General features: G+C 33.2%; 1 protein-coding gene across 1 annotated transcript in view; it reads right to left on the reverse strand.

Annotated features, from left to right (window-relative positions):
- Positions 1-20,053: 20,053 nt before the first annotated feature.
- LOC105622121 (alpha-mannosidase 2) overlaps positions 20,054-27,352 on the reverse strand; it is a 97,872-nt gene continuing 90,573 nt past the window's right edge. Inside the window, exons 5-6 of the mRNA XM_012203555.1 lie at positions 22,713-23,181; positions 20,054-22,199 (exon numbers count right to left, since the gene is read on the reverse strand). Of these exons, the coding sequence (XP_012058945.1) occupies positions 20,054-22,199; positions 22,713-23,181 (2,615 nt within the window). The remainder of the gene's footprint in view (positions 22,200-22,712; positions 23,182-27,352) is intronic.

A 27,352-nucleotide genomic window follows, 5' to 3' on the forward strand; every position in this document is an offset into this window, starting at 1 on the left:
TTTGCGTAAAAAGAAGGTAACGCTTAGTAACGTTCGCCAGACGATGTCCGTAGCGTAACTGTCTGCGCGTCTGGAATGCCTAGATTGTGCATGCAAGCCGCGCAGTTAACTAATCCATGATTCGATCGCATGCATAAACGAAGAGGCCTCCACGGGAACGCCTAAAAAAAGGGGGAAAAAAATTTATGCGTCTGCATAATGCAGAGGAGCAGAAAATTCAGGAATTTGCCTGACTGATATGTCCAGCTATCAGTGTATACAGGGTGATCCGAAATTCACGAATTCGGAGTACAGGACATGATACTTTATGCTAAAAGAAACAGCGTTTTCCTTTTACAAAATTGCGTCTAACAAGTTTTTGCAGGAAAGCAGGTTGAAGTTATATGAGCAAAGTTAAATCATGAAAAGGTTTTTGTGATAAATGACGATAATTCAGAGTTAATAATATATAAATTATGATAAGATCTTTTGGATGTAGCTTTTAATGACTAAAGCAATGCAAAATCGGAGGGGAAATCCATGATTTCTTCTTTTTAGAGATCTTTTTGTCTATTTTTTTTCTTCGGTAGTTATTCATGAGATTTCATCGCATGCATAATTAACTGCTTAAATACTGCTTGAATATACGAATAAAGCTTAATTTTTCGAGGATGAAAGATCTTCGCAAACAGATTTCAAGATGCAAAGAGATTTCGAGTTACAGACAGATCAAGCTATGAAAAAAACTTGTATGAGTTAAATATTAGAATTAATGTCTAACGAGAAAAACATCATGAGTATCATATATTTTACAAATTTGTGATACACATACTATTTATATTACATTACATTCACTTACATATTCGTTTATATTATTTATTTATATTACGGTTCATAAATTATTAAAATTAAATTATTTGTGAATTTTACTTCTCCTTTAACATTAGAAATATCGATATTTTTCATTTTAAAAAAAGCCAAGCAAATAAATTACCATGAAAATAAAGAAAGTGATGAAATATTTCATCAAATTTTTTATGAGTGTAACGAATATATAATTATTGATAATTAAAAAAAATTCAGAATCTTATCTTTTATGTAAGAAATATAATCTGGAAAATAGTACTTAAAAAATAAAAAAAGGAAAATAAAAACAGTTAATGATGATCGTTCGGTACTTCTATATTATCTCTTCCTGTTTGCTTTTTAAATTAAAAAAAGAAACTTGGAGATTTGTCAATGTTGTGATTATCAATCTCAGAGACCGGACATCTCCATATTTTTTTTCTAGTCTTTTTGTCGTTTCGATTAATTATCTACATATGTGGTGGTCACGAAGAACGCACGAGGTCACTTTAATACGTAGTTAACACCGCATGTCATTAATAATTCGGCTCGTTCCATATATATATCTTCTCGTTCGATTGGCTTTAGCGAGCTCCACTTCGTGCGGCTCGCGGTCGACCATCCTGTACGCCTATTATCCCGCGATTGACATGTTTAATTGCATCAATTGCGTAATAAATGGAAATTAGGCTGCTGCAAATGGTCAGTATCGTTCAAGGGTCAATCGTCTGCAAACGTGTGGGCTTGCGATGACGCATGTGAGACGCGCTCTGCGAACGAATCGTTGAGAGTTTCAGAAAAAAAACTCACATTATGCGTTGTTATGTCACAATTTTAGTTTTAACGTGAGCTCGGTGTTATTAATTGGCAAGGCGACCGTGATATTGTCCCATTTGCTTTTCCCCTGTTCAACGTGCAATTTTCTGATTCTCTTTCTCTTTTCCAGCTTTTTCGTTATTCAACTTTTACTTCTTTTATTTTTCATTATTAAATAGATTCGTGTGCGAACAACGGTGAATACGTTTCGTGCAAAAAAATGTAAAGAGCATTTTTTGTGATTTTAAGATCTTTCGAAAAATTTTGAAATATTAACACATACATTGAGAAAAAATATAGTCAATTTTAATAAATATTTAGTTGAATAACTAAATATTACTGCCAATTAAATATTAAATATAAAGACATATTTATTTAATACAAGAAACATTAATTTGATTTAACAATCATTCTTTTTAATGAACAAATATTTATTTATGGTAAGTAAATGTTTAGTTGGCAGTATTGAATATTAAAATTGACTTTTTTTTTCAGTGTCCACTTGTTTTTTTATTTTAAATAAAAAAATTGTTTAGATACTAAATAGATTTATATATAAGCTTTGACCTTGTTATATAAATTCTAATTAAATATTGCTGTCGGTAATATGAATAGTTATACTTATTCCAAGAAATATCTTATAAAAGGTAATTCACAGGTATTTTTTCAGAAAATTTTAAGAATGTTTTTTAGATAAGGTTTTGAAGTTTTTTCTTAAAATTTTTATATTTACTATCTATTTTGGCTTTTAATAGTCGAGTCGACTTAACGCAAAAGTGCGCCCAAAAAGAACATCGGGATACATCTGCATACATTTTAATTAACATAAAATGCCATAGACAATGAAGATAAATATTAAGTGTTATGTTTGAATTTTTGTTAACACTGTAATAAAAAGTACTTTGAATGAGATTCACAAGGTCTTGACTATTGAATCTTTACGTGTAATGACTGATGTACAAATACAACCGCAGAATGTTTCTCGATATTTCTTTATTAACATTATGTAATAAATCTTTCTTCTTCATCTGAGATGTTTACCTTTGTCATTCGAAAATAAATAAAAATAAATGAAAGATAATAATTGCAAACAGATTTTAGGAGAAGGCAAATAAATGTCAATAAATTTCATGTTTTTAAAATTTAGAATAAAGTATCTATATATGAATGTAAATATAAAAAAATGTATTGTCGATATAAAGTTCGTTTCTAGATAGTAATTATTAAATAGTTATGGAAGTATAATTACTGAAAATAATAGCGCCCATTGATATACATATGTATTGGTTTTTGACGGTCGCTATTGGATGCACATGTTGTTCGAGCATTTCGTGTCACAGAATGTTTCAGCAAATTTATAAATAATAGTAAAGCATTATTCTTTATTAAATTAAAAAATGACTTTTTAATTTTGGGGCAGCGATCTAATTAGACATTTATTTGACATTGTACGTTATTTAATATTGCAACTCTAATTTTTAATTATATATCTCAAGAGCAGAACAAATTAATAATTAAATTTTGTTCTGAATTTAATTCTCCGTACATTTTACTGAGTACATTAACTGAATTCTAATGTGAGAGTTATTACGATATTTTGTACTTGAAAATTCAAATCCATGAGAGAAATGTCGTCCAATTTAACATGAAGAAGTAATTCGAAGAAAATTCAAATTTTCTTTTTAATAAAAGTTTTTTTTTTTGAAAGAGTTAAATCATAAATTATATTAATTACAATAGATATAGTATGCAAATGACATTCACCTTTTGATATAATTAATTACGTCCATATACTGCAGTCGTATTGTACATTATGCTAAATAATTATTACACAAGGTTGTAACGTAATAATATTGTTATAACGTTACATTTATCGTTCAAATCTTTGCGGAATCTCATCTCATCGGCGGTTTTCATTATAATAGTAGACCGGTAAAATTTTATGCTACGAGCGAAGCCTTGTCTTTAGATAACGGGGACGATATCCGCGGCTCGATGTACAGGTTCTTAGGCAATATAGGCAAATGGGGCTTATAATAAAATCGCTTCGATAAATATTAATGATATCGGCTGCGTTGTGCCGGCTGCCGTTAGTTAGCTCGATGGCTTCTCTCATCCGCTTTGCGGATGAAATCGATATTCGAGGAAGGTCCTCAGTTAGTTTGGAACGCGAATTTAATTCTTTAATTCACTACGAAGTTTCTCAAGAGTCTAATAGATTCAGCCTGTTTAAAAAAAATATCCAATTATATACTCTTTTTTTTTATTTAAACGTGACATATTACTCAATAAATCTATGTCATAGGTATTTGTATACAATAAATTTTCGATGTGATACACGTGAAACGTTTTACTTGAGTAAAACGTTATTTTTTTTCTATATTTTTAAATTTTGATGACATTAAATCAACTGTTATTTAAAGATCGATTAAAATATAACAATTTTAGCGGGCAAAACAGAAATAAAAAATTTATTTATGTTCCTTTATTTCATTACGTTGCTGGTTTTGTTAATTTTAATCGATTCTATATCCGTACTTAATTGCTTTTGACATTCTGTCAAGAATATTTGAAGAATATTTGATTTCTCAATTTCTTTTTAATATATGAAAAGAATATTTTAACTTTTTTTTTTTTATAAAAGCAACAATATCCAATGAATATGAAATATCAAAAAGCAATAAGTAAAGACAACATTGAAAAAATTTTTATTAAAATAGAATCTACAGCAAAAGTTCTGATATTAAATTTAATATCGAGTATAAGGTTATTCTGACGAGAGACCTTAGAGATATTAATTTTATATTAATTTAAAAATGTGAGGCTCCTCTGCGTGCCCAAGGAAATTTCTTCTCCAGACGCAAGCGCATCTGTCTTCTCCATGATTTCCTCCGACTTTTGCCTGAAACCTTTTCTCAGCTTGTGTACGTTCGACTCGTGTGTCTTCCTAATCGAAATTGATGCAACGGCGTCTCTGAAAGATGATGGATGGCTTACCGGCGAACATACAGCGGGTGATTCGAGGAGCTGGACGTCCTTGCAAATTATTTTTCTGGCTTTGAAGGAAGTTTCAGTTCGAGTTAAATGGACTTTTATGTACAGAAAGAGAGAAAGAGAGAAAGAGAGAGAGAGAGAGAAAGAGTTTTTAAATTTTTAGATACTTTCGAAAGTTCTGAAATCGAGAAGGGTAAAGGGATATATACGCGAACTACGATATTCTCGGCATTCCATTAACAACATTTTCTAGTTTAGAAGGAGGTAGAAAACCAGTTAAACCTCAGACTTTTCGCCGCAACTAACTATTTACAGGGTGGGTTGCGAAAATACCTTTCTCGCTGATAAATGCTACGAGAACTTCGTCTAAAAAAATACCTCGTGGCGAGCTTAATTTCCGGCTCGTGAATCGGCTCTGTGGAAGATCGATGCGGCACGGGGAGGTGAGACGCGATATTACGAAACCGCCTTCAGAAGTTTGATAAGCTCCAGAGCTCGACGCTTGATGGAGTGGACTTATACGTCTTCGGCGTTTTGCACGGAGAAACGATCCGCCAAACGAAACAGCGCGTATGTCTCTATTCGCTTTCCGGGACAGAAACGGAAGTGAGAGGATAGGTGAGAGTGTAGGTGGATGGTGGTTCGTTTATCGTGCGGCCTGAATGGCAATTTATCTTTCTGGCAAGACGGACCGAAGGTACCAGTCCCTCGGATATAAATGACGTTGCCTCCTCGCGAAGATCTTCGGAATTCTACGGGACGCGACAGAAAGGGAGAGAGAGAGAGAGAGAAAGAGAGAGAGAGAGAGAGAGAGAAAGAGAGAGAGAAGGTGGAAAATCTGCCATCTTCATGTAAACGACGTCGCGTTAAAGTATATTTTCAATTTCTCGTATATTAAAGAGTCCGCGAGCTTTTCTTGGCTTATGATGTTTAAAGTGTATTCTTAATTTTTTAAAATATCTTAAGGACTCACGTATCCTAGATCTTTAACGTCAGAGATGGAAAAAATTTCACACAGAATTCTCACGATATGCGTCGGCAACTTTTACTTAATTTAACAATAAGGAAAGTAAAATTGAGACATTAATTTATTACAAAGTTCAATTTTCCTAGCAATAAATTTTCGCATAGTCTAATTGCAGGAAAAATTAACATCTAAAATAAATAAATTATAAAAATATGTTGTTCAATAAAAACAGAATGTTACCATATGAACATAACTTTTACTTTTTGTTTTGTTTAAAGTATAAATATTAACACATTTGTAAAAATGACTTAAATACATTCTTAAACCTTCGTAGTGAAATCTAACTTTAAAGTGAAATTTCATTCAAGTGTCACTCTTTGTCACTCTTTAGAATTAAGTTCCACTCTAAAGTTCCACTCCAAAGTTCCACTTTAATAAAAATAGTATGTTACGAACATAACTTATACATATTTTGTTTAAAGTATAAATATTAACACATTTAAAAAAATTAGTTAGATTCATCCTTAAATCTTTGGAGTGAAATCTAACTCTAAATGGTGAAATTTCATTCTTAAAAATTGAGCTACTCTTTTTTGACACTAGCTCAAGTGTCATTCTTTAAAATTAAGTTTCACTCCAAAAATTTTAGAGAAATAGCATTCATAGTATATTTAGTAAATTTATAAGGCGGGAGAATCCTAAATACTCTACACGAGTGATGAAGGATTAATTAAAAAGCAACAACGATACCGCTTACATGACAAATCCGATAATTTGTTACTAAAATAACAAATAATATAATTAAAATTAGATTATTATGTAATGCTGTTGATGTGCAAGGACATCGAGGAATCTAAAGTCACTAGACTTTAGAGGAATCGAAGAGACAGCGACGTTTTCGAAGGAAAAGCAGTCGCTCTTCCCCGGGGAGAAAATCACGGTTTACGCCATGTGTTCGCTTTGTGAAATGCCGTGGGCTTCGAGAATAGCCGGTTGTTTCGTACTCTCACTTCATTCGCTCACATTCATCCCGCTGCGCGATCATCCCGGGGCAATATGTCTTGTGTACGGACGGCATGGTTTCTACAGCGGAGTTCGCGTTTCTCAAGTTTCCATCCATCCAACCCGCGAGAAAAGACGCTTCGTCTTCCTTCGCGCCGGCTTGAACCTTATTATTGGTAAACAAGCTCGCTTCTCACCCTCCTTTCTATCTCTATCTCCATCTCGCCGACTGAGTCTGTTCTCGCGTCGCGTTTTTCTTTGCCCCATCCGATGGACATCCATTCGTATTCGGAAACATCGAGATTAAACTCGACGTACCGATTGAAAGACTTGATATTACGAAAATGTCCTACATCGTTCGTGCCATTAATAAATGCGCTATGTAATTTATCTCCAATACATGTAAACGACTTAATTAATTATTAATTAATTTCTCAAATTGGAGTCGGCGATCAGTCGATTCGTAAACTATGGATTAATATAAATTACATATAATCCAAACTCCAATGAAGCGTTTCTCATGTGCGCGACTCTAATTAGAATTAAATTTGAGATCACATTTTGCAAATATATAAAGCTTGTTTATTTAAAGCTGAATAAAATTTCAATATCTGAATATTATATGAAAGGTAGTTTCTGAAATTTTGCATTATTCTATTTGTGAATAAGAGATTAATTCTAATTCAATGTTATCGATTTCATTAGCGTTGCTTTAGGCGTGAAATAATCTTCACTTCTTCAGTGGAATACTTGAACGAACGCTAACGGTGAACTTTTTCAATATAACTTTCTCGTTTGTGCTTCGACTTTGTCGCTTCGTAGTTAGCGAAACAGCCGATTCGTTGTATTTAAGTTTAACTTTGCGCCTACAGAAAGTAAAAGACTATCTTTGTCGTATATTGTACAGAAAGATATAAAAAACGTGCTTTTTGCATCTTTTAAACGTCCATTTTGTATCTTCAGAGTTTTATATCTGGATTTTACACAGAAAGATTTTGCTAAAGTTTCTAAAAAGAACTTTGCATTCTAATTAAAATGGAAAATTGAATCTTGATGAAATGAGTTGGTTTTTACATATAATGTAGTTTATAATGTGACAAACAAATATACCATAGACATAAAATTCAGTAATGAATAGTAATGAATAGTTTTTAAGAAACGATATATCAAAGGTGATCTGTGAGCCAATAGTTTAGTATCTTTAATAAAATTCGAAAAAACTATTATTGAATCTTATGTCCATGAGTCTATCTTTTGTTCGCCATTATAACTACGTTGTATGTGAAGACTAATTTATTTCCCAATTTTCTATATTTAATTATTAGTATGAAGTGTAATATTTATACGGTAAATCGAGTCTGGGTGAAATGTGTTAATTCTTATATATATGATGTAACTTGTAATGTGATGAATAAAAAATGTCAGACACAAGACTCGATAATGAATAATTTTTTAGCTATATATCAAACATGAAAACTTAAACTCACAGAATACCTTTTATACACAGTCTACAACTATCTATAATTTTAAAAACTATCTATAATTAAAAACTATCTATAATTTAAGTTTTGTGACATGACATTTTCTGTTTACCACATTATAAACTACATTATTATATGTGATAACTCATTTTACAGGGACTCAATTTTTTTATAAATTAGGTCTTAATGTAGTCTTTAACTAGATATAAATTCAGAAATAAATTTGTTGGATTATCGAAATAATTATGTAGTATGGTCAAATATAATGAACAATGTTGTAAAAAGTTTTTGACATTCTAGTAACTAGTTTGTGAGTTTTATATAATTATTTTAATAAATTATTTTCAGACCTATATCTAATTAAATTTTTAGATACCTTAGGAATACCGTTTTTTTCGAGCAGATTTTTCGGAACTACACAATGTTAAATTAATTAAAATTGTAATTAATACATCAAGTATTCTATTTATCTCTCTCTCTCTCTCTCTCTTGAAAATTCGCGAGCTCTTGAAGCTATTATTTTCCTGAACAAATTTTCCCAGACATCTCGGCAATGCTATATTCTATAGATAGACGTTCACACGAACGCTTAAAAGCACACGCGTCGTCTACTTCGTCGTAATTGATGAAACCCGAGTCGTCGCCGTGCTGCTCTGAAGCAGAGAGACAGATTTTCATCTAGCGAGGAGAAGAAAAGCGATATCCCTCTTTGCGCGCGTGAAAGACGGCCAACGAGAAAAGTTTCTCTCGAGATGAGCATTTATTAAAACTATCTTTATCCCCCTTCTCTTGCACTGTGCACGTGGTAACCGACTGGTGTTAACACTATCTCTAAGCTTTGATGTCGAGTCAAATACTCGCTTTTGTAACACGCAGGGATCTCGCAACTTTAACAAACGTGGCAGCGCACGATAATTAATTTTCGTACGTCAGTTCGGCACATTTAACAAACTATATAGATGACCTTACATGGTCAATAATACTGATCAGTAATACTGATCAGTATTATAATATGCATCAATCTTTTTAGTATTTTTATAACCTACACAATCAGTACTATGGACAATATATTTCACTTTAATTTTACGTACAATATCTATTGCATTGTGACATATTGTGACATGAATCTTAATAATACTGGATGTTTGAGAATCTAAATCCTATGTTCTACGTTAATCCATCAATATTATAACTACACACGATCAGTAATACTGTCAGTATTTGTTAATACTGACAGTATTATTGATCATGTAAGATCACTTCATAGGTCTGTTCTTTTTAATTGAATTTTGAAGTTCTTTTTAGCTCCTGCATGGTTCATCTTTTCTCTTTTTTCCAACGTGCAAAGAAAAGGAAGAAAAAGGTAAACCGTGCAAAAAATTTAGCTAAAAAAACTAGACTTATGTCTTCCAATAGCAAAGCAATTGCGAGATCAAAATCTTTAGTCTGTTCTTTTTAGTTGAACTTCTTGCACAGTTTATCTTTTCTGTTTTTCTCTTCAACATAAAAAGAAAAAGAGGAAAGATAAACCGTGCAAGAAAATTTAACTAAAAAGAACAAGTATTTTTTGATAAAAAATAACTAGAAATACTATAGCAAATAAAATTTTCGATGCTAATTTGCTAAAAATATTTGTTGCTGCAACAAAAGAATTTGTCATTTGTTGTTATTAAATATAAATTCTTTCTATCAATTTATCAAAATATCATTATCAAAATAATTAAATTTTTACGATTCTTATTTACAATATCTATAGCTAATTAAAATTGGTTACACTGCTAAAGATTTAGACATGCATATATTACAACTGAAATTGAACTATCAACACACAAATTCTCGTAACTGTAATAAATCTTTTTTTGTTCTTTGTGAAATAAATTTCTTTTTGATAAAAATGACTAGAAATAAAAGTAAAATATTGAATAATTACATATTATTTCTAAAATCTTATTAATCTATTAATCTATTAATTTTTTCAACTTTTTTTTAAGGAAGATCAGTAGAAGAAGGCACACATTTTTTACATTTGTAATTATTTATATATAATTTTTATTATTAAGATTTTTATATACTTATATATTATATTTATATAATCCTCTTAGGATTATAAAAACATGGATTGTCCAGAAAGTTTCGCGGTATTTTGTAAGCTCTGAATTGTATATACAATCTTTGTTAAAAATGAACGAAATCTAATTTGAAAAAAAAGTTTTAAAGCTTGAAATTTTTAATTTCGAAAGAAGTACTATTATATTTTTTGAGTTTATAATTTTTACATAAACTCAATATGAACTGAAAAAAATAGAAAATTTTCTTCTCACTTTGTGGACTTCACAAAAAAATTTGAAAAAAAATTTTCGACTATCTATTATAAAAATTTGAAGTTTTCTTTACAAAATCATTTTTTTTAAATGTTCCTATTATGATTTTTTATTCTTGAATTTCTCGCAGGTTACGTAAAAAGGAGGCATTCTAATTTTGATTGCTCATAAATCTGTTAAAAATCATCTTAGCGCAATTAAAAAAACGAATTCTTAAAGCTGAAACTTTACTCTATCGAATGATATAATTGACAATTTAAAAAAAAATAGAATATATATAAAGTTGAAAATATGACCTGACTTTTCTTCTAATCATTGCGTAATGATTAAAAAAAATAGTAATATCACATTTTTAGCTCAAATTTATACTTTGTGTTTAAAAAATTGACAATTATACCATTTGATATAGCAAAATTTCAGCTTTTCGAATCTGTTTCTTTAATTGCAATACGATTATTTTTAACGGAGTTATGAGCAATCAAAGATAGAATATTCTTTTATTTAATAAAAGAACGCGAGTAACTCAGTAATATTTTTAATCGAACGTTTTTTAAAAACGAATTTTTAGGAAAAACTTTAAGTTTTCGCGTTTTAACGAATAGTCAGAAATTTCATAACGAACATTCTGCATATAATTTTCAGCTAACAAAATATCATGGATTTTTTCGGACAACCCAATAATATTTCCTTTCCGTCGGTTTTCGAGAGCATGATTTTATTTAATACTTTAAATTTAAAACACTACTAAAATAAAATGGCGCGAAGTGATGTTGGCTAATCGTTTAAATGGTTCGCGATGCCGCTAATTATTAATGATATTACTACAAAAATGGCAGCGAATAATCTCACCCGTTGTCTCCCGACAACAACGGCGACGACGACGACGACGACGACGGTTGGAATAATTTGCTGCAAGACGTCGCGCGGTAAGGAGCAGCCACAGCCTGCTTATAATCCGCGGGGCTGCTTATATTTCCATATAAATTAACGGAACACCACACGGACGACGACTAACGGAATCCCGAGGCGGTCTTATACTGCTTGTGGTATCAGTCACGACGCGATACAGAAAGGGCTGTTTTCATTTCGACGTTACCTATCTGCGCTCATCAGACGCGACGTTTATGGATGCCGTTAGAAAGCGCCTTCGCTTCTTCGCGGTTCCTAACGAGATTCTCGATTATCTACGGTGTGCGTCCCGGGATTGTCTCCGCGCTAATTACCCGACGTTAAGACGTCGACGTGGCAAGAAGAGATGGCGAATATCGCGCGGTGTACCTGTATTTAGCACATGGCAATACAATCTACGTGAATTTCATATATTTCATCGACTTGCGGCTTCTCTTAATGGGATCGTCGGAACAGCAACTGTTAGCAAATTGTGTAATGGATAAATATACGGAAAGAATGGTTTTACTACTTACTGAAGTATCTAAAACTTTAGCTAGATGCAGATCTGAAAATAATTTGTTGAAGCATAAAATAATTATGTAGGATTCAAATTAGTTGGTAGAATGTTAAATTTTTTGCACCATTGTTCATTATGTGTTTAAGATTTCTACTCTTTAAAATTTTTAGAGTGAATCTCACTCTTAAAGATTTAAAATTAAGTCACTCTTTTTCAAGATTGCACATTTATCATTCTTTAGAGTGAGATTCTATTTCAAAGAATTTAGAGACATAATTATATGATGGATTCCAACAAAATTATTTTCAAAGCTATGTGTGTGTTGTCTAATTGAATGAATTTTAAATACTTCAGTAAAACCATTCTTTGTGAAAAAATGAATAGCTTTAATCGAGATTCAGATAATTTTTAGGAGTAACCTTTCAATTATTTCAGAATAATTTATTTTTGCGTATTAAATGTTTACTTTCATGAGCGTACCTAAGATTTCACTCTCTAAATCTGAATCAGTGGATAATCACTGATATCAGTGGCAAGTATGCCATTGGTAATCAATGAATTAAATGTGCGATATCTAATTTTTATTATTGATCTAATTAAGTTTGTTAGTGCTTAACTTCAATGAATATGGTACTGGAAAATTGAAATTAACGTGCAAATATTGATATTTTAGTTATATATGCTCAAACATTCTTCTTTTTTTAGTTGAACTTCACTGATTATCAGTACAAAGTATGCCATTGGATAATTAGTGACTATCCACTGATTCAGATTTAGAGAGCAGTGAAGGGAGGAGGATTTATATCTTTCACAAAATCTTATTAAAATATTTATATTAAAAGTTCAACTTCCGGCTGAGATAACTCAAGCAGAACAAGTCATTATGATGTTAAAATGACTTCAAAATGACTCCAAAATGATCATTAAAAGTCATTTTTCGATTCATTTTAATATCATTTTGACGTTATCGTGATTTGTTGTTTTGCTTGGAACTATTTTTCGCAATAAAGAATTGATTATTTACAGATTTTAATATGTCACTCTTATTAAAATCGTTCTAAGATGCGAAAAAGCAAATTGTTAAATTGCTAGTCAACTCGTGATATTACTGCGGTAGTTTAGTAAAGTCTGTGTTTCAAGACCAAAAAATCATTTCGACGCGCATTTTAAAGGGTTATGTATGTAATATATAAATTCACACAGAATTATATTTAATATAATATTACTTATATTAAAATCAGTCTTTTTAATGTCTTACACACAGAACATGTTACGAAAAGGAATAATACGTGAGTCATGCATTGACCAATGACAGTTTAAATTTTGTCGTAAAAATGATTTTCATAATTTTAAAATCTTTTTTTGTACCTAGACTTTCTTTAGAGTTTTCTTTGGAAATTTTAATTGTAAATATTTCACTCTAATATAATAGCTCTTGTTATTCAATTTCAATTAATAAAAGAAAAAAACCATAATTATTACGATTATTTATGCGAGAAATGCTGCTTTATTGAGAAAGCAATCTTCTGAAATGATTTCGATCGATTCGCGAGACTTATGTAATAGCGAGTTAAGATTTATAAATATTCATAACTGACGGCTAAGCGACGCTCGTTCCGCCGAGCTTTTCTTGCCACAGTCAATCTCAGAGAGGAAAATCACTGGCATTTTCCTTTGAATATCTTTGAATAAATTCCGCGATCTTTTCCGATTCGCACGGTAGTACAATATCAGCTATAGCGCGCGTATAATTTTGCTGCAAAAAAAAATGCAAATTATTCATTAACTTTCAGAGGCGCATGAGTATCGTTGAATAGAGAATTCTTTTTTTAGAAAAGAAAAATCTTTACTATTGCAAAGTAAGATGCTATCTTCTTTTTGTTTCAAATTAATACAATTATTATATTTTCAATAGAAAAACAAATAATCAGCAATATTATAATGCTCCTTTGATTTTTTAAACTTAATTTTTATGAAACAGAATTTGGCAAATTTGTGCGAAAGAGATTTAATGGAATTCTTTATGATTAAATGACATCTTACAAGGAAATCTTTTTGCGATTTTTACTTCAAGATGAGCGATAATTTCCGTAAAAGAAGAAAGAATGAGAAAAGTGAAACAGACTTTTTAACCACGCATTTCAGTCAACGAGCTATCGAAACGGCGAAAAGTCCGCGCGCTCCCATCTTACGGAAACGGTAAATGGAGTATTACGAGTGTCAGGTTCATGAACGAGCTGACGAAGTATCTCGATGGGTGGGCGAATGAAAACTCTGTCCTCGGCGAAGAAGGAAATTGAATCGATTGTAATTAAAACTTGTATAACGAAGGTACGCGCGAGCGCGCGATGTTCATTCCAACTGTCGAGACCTGGACAACGGAAATCCCATTTTTCCGCCTATGTCGAGCTGAATCATCGTGCGAGGTACTAAAATCCATCGTGTGTTTTATAAATTAGCACTTTTGATCCTGAAAGCCCGAGATACGAAACTGTATCTCGGGCAACACGATTTCTCTACAATTTTTCTAAAATGTAATCTTCCAAAATGTAGTTGAAGCCGGATACAAGTACGGAACGAATATTTATTCTCGTTGCTCTTATTTCGTATGAAGAATAGATAGGCTCCCGTTACTCATCTCATATTGTAATGTCAGAAGACAGAAAATACAAAATAAACATTCTTACAAAATATATTTTAATATGGAAATATGTATTCAATAAAACAACACTTGCAATCAACAGAATCGATTGCAAAATATACCGAGCACTCACCTTTTTTTATTAACTAATATTTATGTAACCATACATCTAGAAATAAATTATGTATGAGTATAACAAAAAATGAAATGAGTTATATTCTGTCAGATTAGTAACAGCATACAGAAATAAAATGATTTAATATCTTCTTGAAACAAGAAGATATTTTCGATATAATTTACAAATTTATTTTCTGATTGCAAATATTATTTTATTGAAAAATATTTTTCTTCAAATATAATTTGCAAGAATTTTTATTGAGTTCTTTCACTTGACATCGTAATCTAAGATAGTAGTGGTGAGTGAATAGGAGTCTTTTAAGTAAAATTAATTTAATTCATTGCTACAGCACAAAGATTAAAATATACGAAGTTGTTAGAATAACACGTAATTGCACTGAAGAGAAATATGCGATTTCTGCTTTTTATATAACTTTTTTTATATAATTGCAAAACCGTTTTTATGATTTTATAATCTGATTAATTATTTAGATCTCGCAGTTTTATTTGAATCGGTAATATAAAAGAATGTCGGGCTTTTCAGTAGGAAATCTAAGTGTCGTCGATGATGAAATGGAATATGTAAATTAATCTGTTTCGCGTGATGGGAATCTCGCAATTTTCTTGATTCCGCGTCTGCAGTTCTCATCTTATTGTGAATTCAATTACATGGTCAGTACGGGAGACATTGGCATAAGCGAGACACTTATTGCTGTAAGAAAGATCGTATAATCACCATTAATGAAAGTTATGCACCAAGAAACGGTATCGATTAACGTTTAGTCCAGATGGCTCTTCCGGTTTCGCAATTATATATTCACCTCTTTATTAATCTGAAAAACAAGAAGAAAAAAGAAAAAAACACTGATCGATATTTATGCATCATTAATCGGTTAATTTACATATCTGCAAGAATTAAGAAAACACAAATAGTCATTGCATGACGTTCTTCCAAAATTTAAATATCGTTATCAAACACCGTATATATCTATATATGAAAAAAAAATGGAAAAAGGCTGAACATTTTTGCAGAAATATTGTACATATTATTTGAAGATAAATAGTAATGAAGTCCCTTAACAAAAATTATTCATTGCATATTTATTGCACAACGTTCTTGCAGATTTCAAATATTCTTATTAAATATCATTTTATCAAAAATTTTGCAAAACGATAATATATGTTTTAAGTACTTCATTAGAGCTATGATAAAAAAAGTGACTACATGTATACAAAATCAGAAGTGAATAAAAATTTTTTAGAAGGATTGTACATATTATTTATATCAGAAAGATAATAATTGAGCTTCTTAACAAAAATTCAATCATTGTATATTTGGTTGCATAGCATTCCTGCAAAAATATATAATATTAAATATTCTTATCAAACACCTTTTTATTAACTTATAGAAAGATTAGACATATTATTTGAAAAAAAGTAATTGAGACCTTTCAAATTTCTCAAAGTTACAAAGAAAGCGTGATCATATGACACTGAAAGATTAAATTTTATTGAGTCTTTCAACAGTTTCCATTACTTTTATCCGCTTTTATCGAAGGAGGGTCATTCGGCATAGAGAACAACGTGACTGATCAAAATACGTCAGTTACTAATTTTATTTAATAAATATAATATTACATTGTAACATAAGGAATATCGTATGTAATCATCGCCATTTGCGCGTCCCGCGCTCGCGCGATTCCAAATGGCGAGCCATTTGCGAATCGTCCGAGCGACAGCGTGTGTGTGTGTGTGAACATGTAATATAACTTTATTCTTTGTGATATAGAACACTTCTTTCTCTCTAACGACGGCACAAAACATACAGTATGTTACAATATCATTACAGGGATAATCATTGCGAGCGACTTGGTCGCCCAGCAATTTCGGGCATTTAGTCGAATTGCAGAAATTTCGACATTTGCAGAAATCTCGACGCAGAGATCCGACTCTTAAACAGAGTGCTACTTCACGATATGAAAAACATTTGAACAATGAATTGAATCTATACCCTATAGAACTATACGGCGAGATTTCTTTGCTTGAGGTTCTTTTTTTTTGATTTGTTACGTGTAAGCTTAAATGGAGCGGACGATTGGATATGTTATCGTGGGCAGTGTCGTTAGTGTAAATAAAACAATACTACCGAAATAAATAAGATCAAATAGATAATATTAAAGTATAATATAAGCTAATTAGTTCGCTTGATTAAACGCCGGTTCGAACGTATCCGAAAAATACAATTAAGAGATCGATTTAGTTATTATAATACTTCGAAATAAGGCTAGTTCTATCAAGCGATCGATATATGTATATATAAGCGGATAAATTTATTTTTGCAAATCTTCTCCCGGCCAAAGATTGAACGTGATAATGTGCTACGGCGATGATTAAAAGTGACAAGAGCTCGAAGGAAATAACTTTCTACACTCTACCCGCGCACCCATCCGCCCACTCTTTATTTTCCATTACTCTTTACAATCTATCGGTTTAACGATTTCATCGATCCTCTATTTACATAATATCGTTAAACCCATATAAATTCGTTCGCGCCGTGAACCGTGAAATTTATCGGAGCCATAAGTCTATCGAAAAAATTTTAATAACTAATGCCTTACGAAGTTTAATTACCGGCGGTAATCAAATCGTATCATGACGGATGTTTCCGCCGCCTGACTTTTTCAACTTTTTAAACGTAAAGTTGCGTGTTTTCGTTCGATATTAAATTTTTATCAAATTTGCGATTTGAAATAATTCGCGTTAAGAAGGACTTACAATTGAAATCAAACGGTAACAATTTGACAACGAAAACGAATTTTTTTTATAATGAAAACATGTATAATATTTGGCGCGACAAATATAATTATGTACCGCTAAAAAAGCAATTAATCGCAACTTGTTACATCTCTTAGCGATAATATGACAGTAAACATGTCGATTAACTGTAAATAACTGAATAAATTAATCATGAAAATGAAAGCATTCTATAGTCTGATAGTTCAAGCATTAGAATTGTGGGCAGAAGTTTACACAAATTCGCATCGTATTTATGAACAGGATTAAATGAGAAAATTTACATAGACAATGTATCTTTCGTGTAAATTAAAAAATGCTGCTTCATAATAATTATGAGTACGTACACGGAGAAACAGTAAACATTTTGCCGTTTTTACGCAAAAGTAACAGTCACGTTTTACAACATTACTTGCACCCTCGAAGAACTAATTTCCGCCCCATTCCTTCCGATATTTCTCGCCTTGGAAGAATGCGACGGTTCACTTGCGCATGGAAGCTGCACTTACCATTAATTAATCTAATATATACAAATCGGACCGACAATACAGCCGCAAAAAGGGACACTTCGAGTTTCTCCATAGAAGTGGAAGATCACTGGAAACATCACGCGAGGATACATACCGCAAAATCTCTCTGCGACACTTATCATACACAAATCTCAATACTTATCGCGCATTCGTTCATAACAAAGAACATCTCGAAAGTACGGTATTTATAGTTATCGATTTTTGACAGATTATCACGTCATGGTATAAATATCTTGGAAGTTGGAAAAAAGAAACAGATTTCACAATGGTGACGATCGTTAATTACAAGAATTCGTCAAATTATTTAATTATTTACAATTCAATATAATTTATACCTTGTAAAGACTCCCTCTTCCCGCGTTATCTCCAAGAGATAATTTTTTCATCGTCTGGCACGTTCATTTTACACGCATTACATTTTATTACATTCTCGGATTGCGTAAACAATACGCGAAGAGGATGTCCTTGGAATTGCGTCCTCTTCGTCTACAAGAAAACTTGACTTACTGTCAATATTCACGGAGAGGGAGAAAGGGAGGGTCGATAGCAAAATATTTGACATACGAAAATAGATGTATAAGATTTTCTTTACATCGTTTCGCTATCACAAAGGTTATCTATAATTGTAATTGTCTAGGATAAATTACGATCTGATATGTAATATATACATATACGATACAATATATACACATATAACTCTGTTTGATAAAAGAAATTTCTGTCGGTCAGCTGTGTATTTATTCACAGCGACAAACATCGTATAAACAGATAAAATTAAGTTACTATATGTATAAAATTTTAATTCTTTTGTTCTTTGTATAGGCCTGACTCTCTGGCCCCTTTTATATCTCCGCCGTGAAATCACTTTTCGATTAAAAAAGCTTTACATTCATGAAGAAATGTAGAAAATTTAACATTCAGAAATATTATTTTATCGTTCGAAAAACAATGATAACTATCTTAGAAATTAAATAAAATTAAAAAAATAGAAATTTTTACACGATAGGAAGTTATTAGGAATAATAAAGAAATTTATTTATTAAAAATCCCAAATCTAAAATCTTAATAAATAAGTAAGTTAAAATTATTCCAGCGATAAAGGTAAATTATGGAATTAAATAATGGAAGAATTGTTCAAAATTAAATGAGTAATTAATAATGAGAGTAATTAATTTAAATAAGTAAAATAGAGATCGAGATAAATCTGTTCCCAAGTATCTCGTTCCAGCGAATATACATGTATTAATTAGATATCTCAGACTCTGTTTAGAGTAAATTACTAATGTATTTATATATCTGCGTGTATACATCTCACGCCTCTTCCCTTCCCTCTCCCTCTCAATTCCTCTCACATCCAATAAAACGCAAGGATACATCGTACAAGGAACAATATGTACAATGGCGCACGCACGTTTGTCATGATTAGCAATTAATTGTTGCATCGATCAAAATATTTACACGCGAACTCTTCACATATTTGCCTTTTTTTTAATTTCCTGTAAATGTGATGCAACCAACGCGAAGTATTGTCTCGCGAAATTCAGCTAAACTCGAGAAGTAATGTGGAAAGTTCTTACATTAATGATTAATGATCTCACGTCAATAATTTACAGTGAAATTTATCTTTGATCTGAGAAAGAAGAAAAATTTTTTCTTCTCTTTTCTAAATAAAATTAGTGAAAGAAATTAAGTATAAGAGAAAAGAAAATGGTATAAGAATATGATTTCTAGGCCAGTAGAGTACATTGTCGGAATTAGCGTAACAAAAAAATGTAAAAATACCTCCTTCACATGCCTAAAATAAAAAATTGAATAAAAAATTGATTAAAAAGAATTTTTGAAATCCTTCTTAACGAAAAAAACATATATTTTAATAAAATTCAATTGTATGAGTCAATTGTCCTAGAGTAGTCAACGTTATTTGTCACTTTTTTCGTCCCGCGAGAAATTATTGATTACCTTCGCTGCTGTATCGTTTCCATTCTTTGCCGCTAACAACGTCACACGTTACACAAAGAGTCAGAGGTAGTATTCAACATGATTAATATACGGCAGTGTCATTCGGAAGGGGCAAGACGCCTATGTACTCTTGCTAATTTTGCTAACCAATCAATGCGAACGGGTCGATATCGACAGCCGATCGGCTTGTGGCTTAAGATCATTGTACGAAATTCACATTGTATGTCTCGACTTGCATCGGTTGCAGGCCGATCTCTTGGAAACCGTCTTTCAAACGGGCGCCCGACTTCGTACCAGTCAACGACGTCTTCGTAACGTTGACCTTGTCGAGCTTGTAGAACGCGGTGCCCTGCGCGAGTCTCTCTATGAGTGGACAGTGTTTCAGAGCCACGTCGATACCTACGGAGCAACTGTAGCCCTGCCGGTGCAGCACCATGAGCGCGCTATTCACTGGGAAATGTGGCAGTTTCTGATCGTGATTGGTGCGTAGATTGAGCAGATGAAGATCGCACGGGAAGCTTTGACTCAACAGTCTGACTTCCGGCGTCATCGTGACCTCCTGCTCGTTACCGTCTACCACGAAAATATTCACCGGGTAGTTGAGAGTGTTGCTCAAATGATTGGCGAATAACGACGGTCTCGAGTATTTGTCTTTTTCGCCACTTATATCTTCAAGTAGCAGCCAATGCTTGATGACAGTCCGCCGATTGTCTAGCAGACCTTCACCCATGCCCCGTGAATCATCGTATAGAGTTCTGCGATCCAGCATCACCTCGAGCCAGCCGGGCTGGTAGCTGGCCGCGCCCTGGCAGTGGTTTACTAAGAGCGTCAGTCGGTGACTCGAGTCCTCGATGTAGGCCATGGTTGTGATGGGAAAGTAATTGCCCTCGATGCCGATGCGCTCGATTTTGGTACGTTTGATCATCTGATGACCGTTCAGATCGGTGTAGAACTCAGGCGGGTCGCCGTTCGAGATGTCGGTTTGCAAACGCATAAACATCTCCGTCTCGCGATTCTTCGGTGGCGTTTCAAAGTCCACAATGTTGCGTAGGTAAATGGCTTCGCCGAGACCGCCGTCGCGATGGTAGATCGCCACATGATGCGTCAGTAACTTGCCATATTCGACGGTAAGGCGGGAACTCAAGTTACCGCTGATGATATAGATCTTCTGATGCGGCGTGTACGCCTCCAAGACATCCTTGTCGGTGTCCCGGAGATTAGGATCAGGCATGAAGAGATAGGCACCACTATGGAACTGAGCCGAAGGATACGCAGCGAACTGCACGGCGCACTGCATGATCTTGCCGGTGGATTTCTTCGTCACGCGCTTCAGGAAACCCGTCTGCCCGTCAAACAGCAGTTTCATTCGTTGATTCTCGAGCTGTACGTCGCCCACTTGCATAGGTTTGATAGGAAAGACATTGTCCTTGCCGCAACGGCTGCAGTACACTGTCGAGATGGCCTCTGCCGGCACTTTATCGACTTGTCGCAAGTGGTATGTGGCGATTGACAGTGGCTTCAGTTCGGCTACGAAAAGTAGAACGTATACATCATGCGTAATGCTCGTGGCGTTCATCACAGGCGCGATCTGGTAGGGTATGGGGTTCTTCTGAGGATCTAAGACTTTGATTTTATATGACGTAACTTTCAGACTGATCACTTCCTGCCTGGACTGCGCCAGTGGATTGAACAGAACGATTTTCCTAGTCTCATGATTATTCACGCCGATTGGTATCTTCTTCGGCAGCTTCTCGTAGCTGTCTCTATCCGATTCGGACAACACATAGACGGAATTCGACTTGCCGCTGATGGTGGCCGCGAGAGACTGGATGGCAAAGCTTTGCAGGCTTGTCGTATCCGAGATTGACTCGAAGAGTTTCAGCGCATAATCTTTCATAACAAAGGACTTTGAGGTACCGGTAATCGCATCGTGATGCTGGAACAGACCCAGATTACGTCTCGCCTTAACCAGCTTCTCGAAATACGTCTCATAAAGTTTTATATCCTTGCCGGATTGCTTGGCAAGATTTAGCGTGATCGTGTAAAGGATCTCGGCAGATCTGAGATTCGCCTCGAGCTCGCGGTCCAGAATCTTCATGTAGGGCCTGGTAGTAAAGTAGCCGCTCCAATAGGCCGGTCTACCTTCACTGAAAATATCCGAGTATACGAAGAAGTCGCCTGTCAACGATGGGAACTTGTTCACGCGCTTTTGTATCTCGTGGAAATAGTCCTTCGGCGTGCCAAACACCACCTCAGCATTATACTCGTCCTTCCGACTATTTATGTAGTCCATCAGGATCTTGTAGTTGGTGTATTGTTGATCCCATTCGATCGCATGGTCGTATCTGTAATAATAATAAGAAACATCATTAGAAGTTTTAGAAGTTTTATTAATTATAGAAACAATCATATTTTTTTCTTGATATATAAGAATGTTTCGGAAATCATACAATTTGAGAAAAAAATTCTTCATCATTCATGTAAAAGGAAATAAAAAATATTTCCAGAACACTCTGTGTTTGTATATGTGTACTATATGCATGTTTTAAAAAGTAATATGTATTATGTTACATAATATAAAAACAACTAATTGTATCTTCCAATATTAATTATATTTTAAAATATAAAATAAAAATTTTAACATTATTGAATTATAATTAAATTATAATTAAATTATGTGTTAATTATTTTATAAATTTAAATATTAAAGTTAATTATTTTACAATAAAAAAATTTGTCGAATATATGTGTCTCTTTTTCGAAGGAACAACATTACAAAGAAAAATACAAAATAAAAGAAAAATTGAAAAATTATAAACACAAATATGATGAAAGTTTCGAAATAAAGTTATGCAAACCTAAAATCATCGCCGAGTGGCATCAGCACGACGTTGTGAGTGAACAACGAGCCGGTTCTCGCATATTGCTCCAGCAACAGCTCGGCCATCTGCTTAACGTTGTTAGGCGTGATCTCGACGGCGCGAACCGAGTACTCCGTGTATTCGCCGCGTATTTTACGGAAGTCGAAGTTGAGGCAGACATGCGGATGTGGGCCGCACGAGTGCTTGATGTTGTAGATGTCGAACGGTTGATTATGGGTGAGCATGTCGGCTGCGCCGTCGCGATCCCACGGCTGCCGCCAAACGAAGTCTCCGTATTGTTTCTTGGCGAACCACTGCTTCCACGCGTAGTGTATCCTCTGAATCACCGTACCGGATGCACCAGAGGCCTTGAGAAAGTAGGGTATAGTACCGCCATGGCCGAACGGGTCGACGGACCAGCCCGACTCGGGTGTCACGTCGAGATTTGTCTTCAACCATTGATGACCTGAAGTTTAGAAAGGGAAGCTTTTCTTATAGCTTTTAAAGTAAGATATATATATTTAAAAAATATATGGACAAAAGGAAATAAATAGTTTAAGCACGATTATTCTAATTATTAATTATTAATAAGTTATACACGGAAGAACGATTGTACTGAAGTATCTAAAAATTTAGGTACTGAAAATAATTTTATAGGAAACTTAAGCATAATAAGAGCAATACTACAAAAAGTTTTAACGTTTTTAATTCTAGCAACCAGCTTAAACATTCTACATTATTTAGTTCAATAAAATTGTTTTCAGATTTGTATCTAATTAAATTTTTAAATACTTCAACAAAACTTTTTTCTGCAATTTTCTTTATAAAAAGAATATCGCTAGAAAGAAGTAATCTTACAAAAAAATATCAAGTACTTTGAATTATTTCAAGAAGATAATAATTTTTTGTGTTTTTTATTACTTTTATTATACAATTTGATATTAAATTTTATTATACAATTTGATATTAAAATATTTTAATAATTTATTTCCTTGAAATAAGCAATTGCAAAGAAGCATTTAGACAGTAATATCAATTAGACAGTTATATCGATTTCTTGTAATGGAAGATGCAATTTAGATAAAAAAAAAAAGATTAAGACATTAAATTTATTGCTAGAGTCGATTTCAAAATCGATTTTCAAATAGGATGTATAAAAAAATGTCATAAATTTTCAGATACTAAAGTAAAGTAAGTATTTTTATTTATTACTTTGAATTATTTATATTTCTATAAGTTTGTTATTTAAAGTATAAATTTTAGTTGGCTAACATTTGATATAACTCGCATATGACTTTGGTTTATTTTCGTTCAATACTACTAGTACTAAAACTAATCTACAACTTAATTATGGATCGCGTATCGCAAAAGCCGCGTCCGCCGACCTTTTTTACGGCATGCATTAATTTGCATCGGAGAGAGCTTTTTAAAGTTCATCCTGCCGGGTTCTGCACGATGCGATCAAATATTCATAATGCGGATTAATCCGTTGTTTTCGTGTTCTGAATATTCCAATTCTTCGAGCTATAATAAACGCATGCCGAAAACATACATTTATTGACAGTGTATGTACTAAAATATTAAACGAATAAGCAACATAATAAAGTCACACAATGAAATGATTTATGGATAAAATGTCGATTAAAAAATCTGAACACTAGACAGTCTGTAATTAAATGTATAATTTATAAATTTTACAGCATGTACATTTATAATTTATTTGTCTCGTTCGGCAAATATTTTTAATTAATGTACAAATACATGGATATATTTTATTAGTTGATAGAAACGCGTGGTATAAAGTATAATGGTGTCTCCATGAAGTTAACGCGAAACAGTCAGTAAGCCGGAGTTAGTTGGAGAGTTAGGATAAATGCGATTAGAGGAATACGCCATTAGCAGATGGGAAACATTGGATTCGTCGAAAAAATTAGCGATACGCCGCAACGGTAGAAAGAGAGTCGTCGATCATGCCCAGGCAGAGCCAGACTACACGAAAACTTACAGTGTGGTTCGCAAACGAATCCGCAAAATTAATCCCGCAGGAATGCGAATAGAAAACATAGATAGGCTGTACTGTTTCCTTCATGTGAAATTATTAACGATTTAATAATGCTCTTGTATGTTGAATGAGTTCAACTGAAAATGATTAAATGATGCTCTGTATATGCTATAATTCTCATACGAAATCGGATTCGAATGAGACTTCCTGAAAATTAACAATTATTCAACGATCATACGTATGAGGATAGGAATCTGGTTATTTAGAAAAATCGTTCGCGATTTAATACCGGAGGGTATGCGGAAATTAATGTTCACTTTGTGACGTGAACATCTCGTGAATCTACCTAAAATCCAAATTCTCGGGGTCATTCGCAGCTCGCTCGCAACCCGGAAATTGCATCAATTATTCGAGAAAGCCAGAGCTCGGCCGCAAATTGCGCGTTCGTCGTACTATCTCGCCGATGGAGCTTGCATTATTGTGGAAGTCCGGACAGAGAGAGTGAGAGAGAGAGAGAGAGAGAGAGAGAGAGAGAGAGGGGAGGGGACATGGAAGAGATAGTTGAGAGGAGAGAACGTAGATAGAAGCCAAGGTGGGAAAGAGGGACTAGAAGGGTGCCTAATGCGAGGAATAAACCATTAAACTGTACTCAGCCGGTGCTCGACTGATTATAACTCGTTAGAGCTGCACGACATATGTGCATTAACGGAATTATCGCGAGTTACAACGCGTTGCCACCCTCCCTGAAAGATTGTCTCTTTCATATGTGAATCCGCATTCCCGGGAGATCCGAGAAGGATAATCGGGGGATTACTTTCTACTAAGAGAACTGAATTTAACTTCGCCTATTTTAGAAAAAGCTGTAGTTCACCGGGATATATGTAGATGAAATGTAGGTGAGTCTTGAACAAGAGGAAATTTCGTTAACGCAGTAAACTTAAATCCTTTGGAAGAGAAGTTTAGCAAATCACAAGGAAATATAATCGCGTAAATTAGATAATACATATAGTATATGAAATTTTAGAGAATACGGATACATTATATTATTAAGATATTTTTTTCGACTCTCGTTCTTACGAATGAAAGAAGGAGAGGAACAAGAAGGAGAAACTTACGAAAAAGCTACAGTCACGTTCTAGTACTCCAAGATGGAACGTGCTAGTGGGAAAGTGCAGTCGAGATGCCACGTGAGATACGGTATATGCTACATGGAGTAAATCAACGTGCTAATTTTTTGGCTCCAACTTGATTCCCGTAGAATTTCAAATGTTGACTTTATCACGAAATGCTCAAGGGAGAAAGAAGCAGTCTTATTTCTTATTCTTAAATTCTTTCACGTTGTGAATTCTTTCATCTACAATATCCAGATCAAAGAACAAAAATGGAAATTCGAGAAAGGATAATGTGTATTTATATTTCTCATTAATACAGGAATATATATAAAATTCGTTTCTTTTCCCGAAATTTTTGAGGCATTTTAATAGCTTTTATGCCACTATATATAGATTGAGTTTTGAAATATCTAGATGAGATTCCAATCTAATGTAAGTAAAAAGAATCATGAAGGTAGTAGCGTGAATAATGCAAGATCTTCACACTCATGTCTGTCGTCGATTATTAATAGTCGGATCGGACGTATCGCGATAAGCCGCTGTGAAATTTTCAAACATTACATAAAACAAAGAAGAAGCGAGTCTATCCATAACTGGCCGATAATGAGAGACATCGTGCGCCACTTGTTGCTCTCGTTCTGAGTTCTAATTCTCATCGAAGCCGCTACGTCGGTATGTATGTCTTTATAATTTTCTCAGCGGAACTCGTCGAACCAAGCTCATTAATCGCCATTAATTAGCCTCGACAAATCCTTCGACAGGCGCAATCCCAATTGGAACACGTGATTTATACTGACGCGTCCATTTGTATTGGATTTATTATTCATAATTTGATGTTGTTAAATGTATCATGTCATTTCAGCTTCCTCATTCCACTTTTGTTAATTTTTTAATATGGAATTTTTACAGTATAATAATTTATGATGTACCTAATAATTTATCATCGATTTTTATAAGATAACACAAGTAAGCGAAAAAGATCACGTTCAGCCAAAGCGGATATTGCCTGATAATTGCTTAAACTGGAAATTGCAAGATTCATATAAAAATATTATTATATTGATATATGATCTCAAGCGTGCAATCGAATGAGGTCAACATACGGGTTATTAAGTATCTTATCATTTAATTTGGCAATTAAAATGAAGGAGCTCTTGGATACATAATCATAAAAACAACATCATAACTTAGCATCAATCCGTTTTATTAATTAATTTAGCTTATTATGTTCAAGCTATTTATATAATGAATATTTTTCTCAAGTATTATATATTTGTATTGAGAAAGATCCAAATTGGCGATTGAAACGTCTACAATTTTATGTATAACGAATAAATTAATTACACATGATTAATTAATGACTCTTATAGGCACCTTTATATTTTGATTAAAATGTTATTAAGCATATATGGCTAATTTTTTTATTTGTATTGAATATTTCTCGATCGATTTTCACTTACTATTGTTTATAAGCTTTTTTATAATTTACTTTTAGATTATTATATAAGATATATATATATATA

Source organism: Atta cephalotes (assembly GCF_000143395.1).
Source record: "Atta cephalotes unplaced genomic scaffold scaffold00040, whole genome shotgun sequence".
NCBI classification, from domain to species: domain Eukaryota; kingdom Metazoa; phylum Arthropoda; class Insecta; order Hymenoptera; family Formicidae; genus Atta; species Atta cephalotes.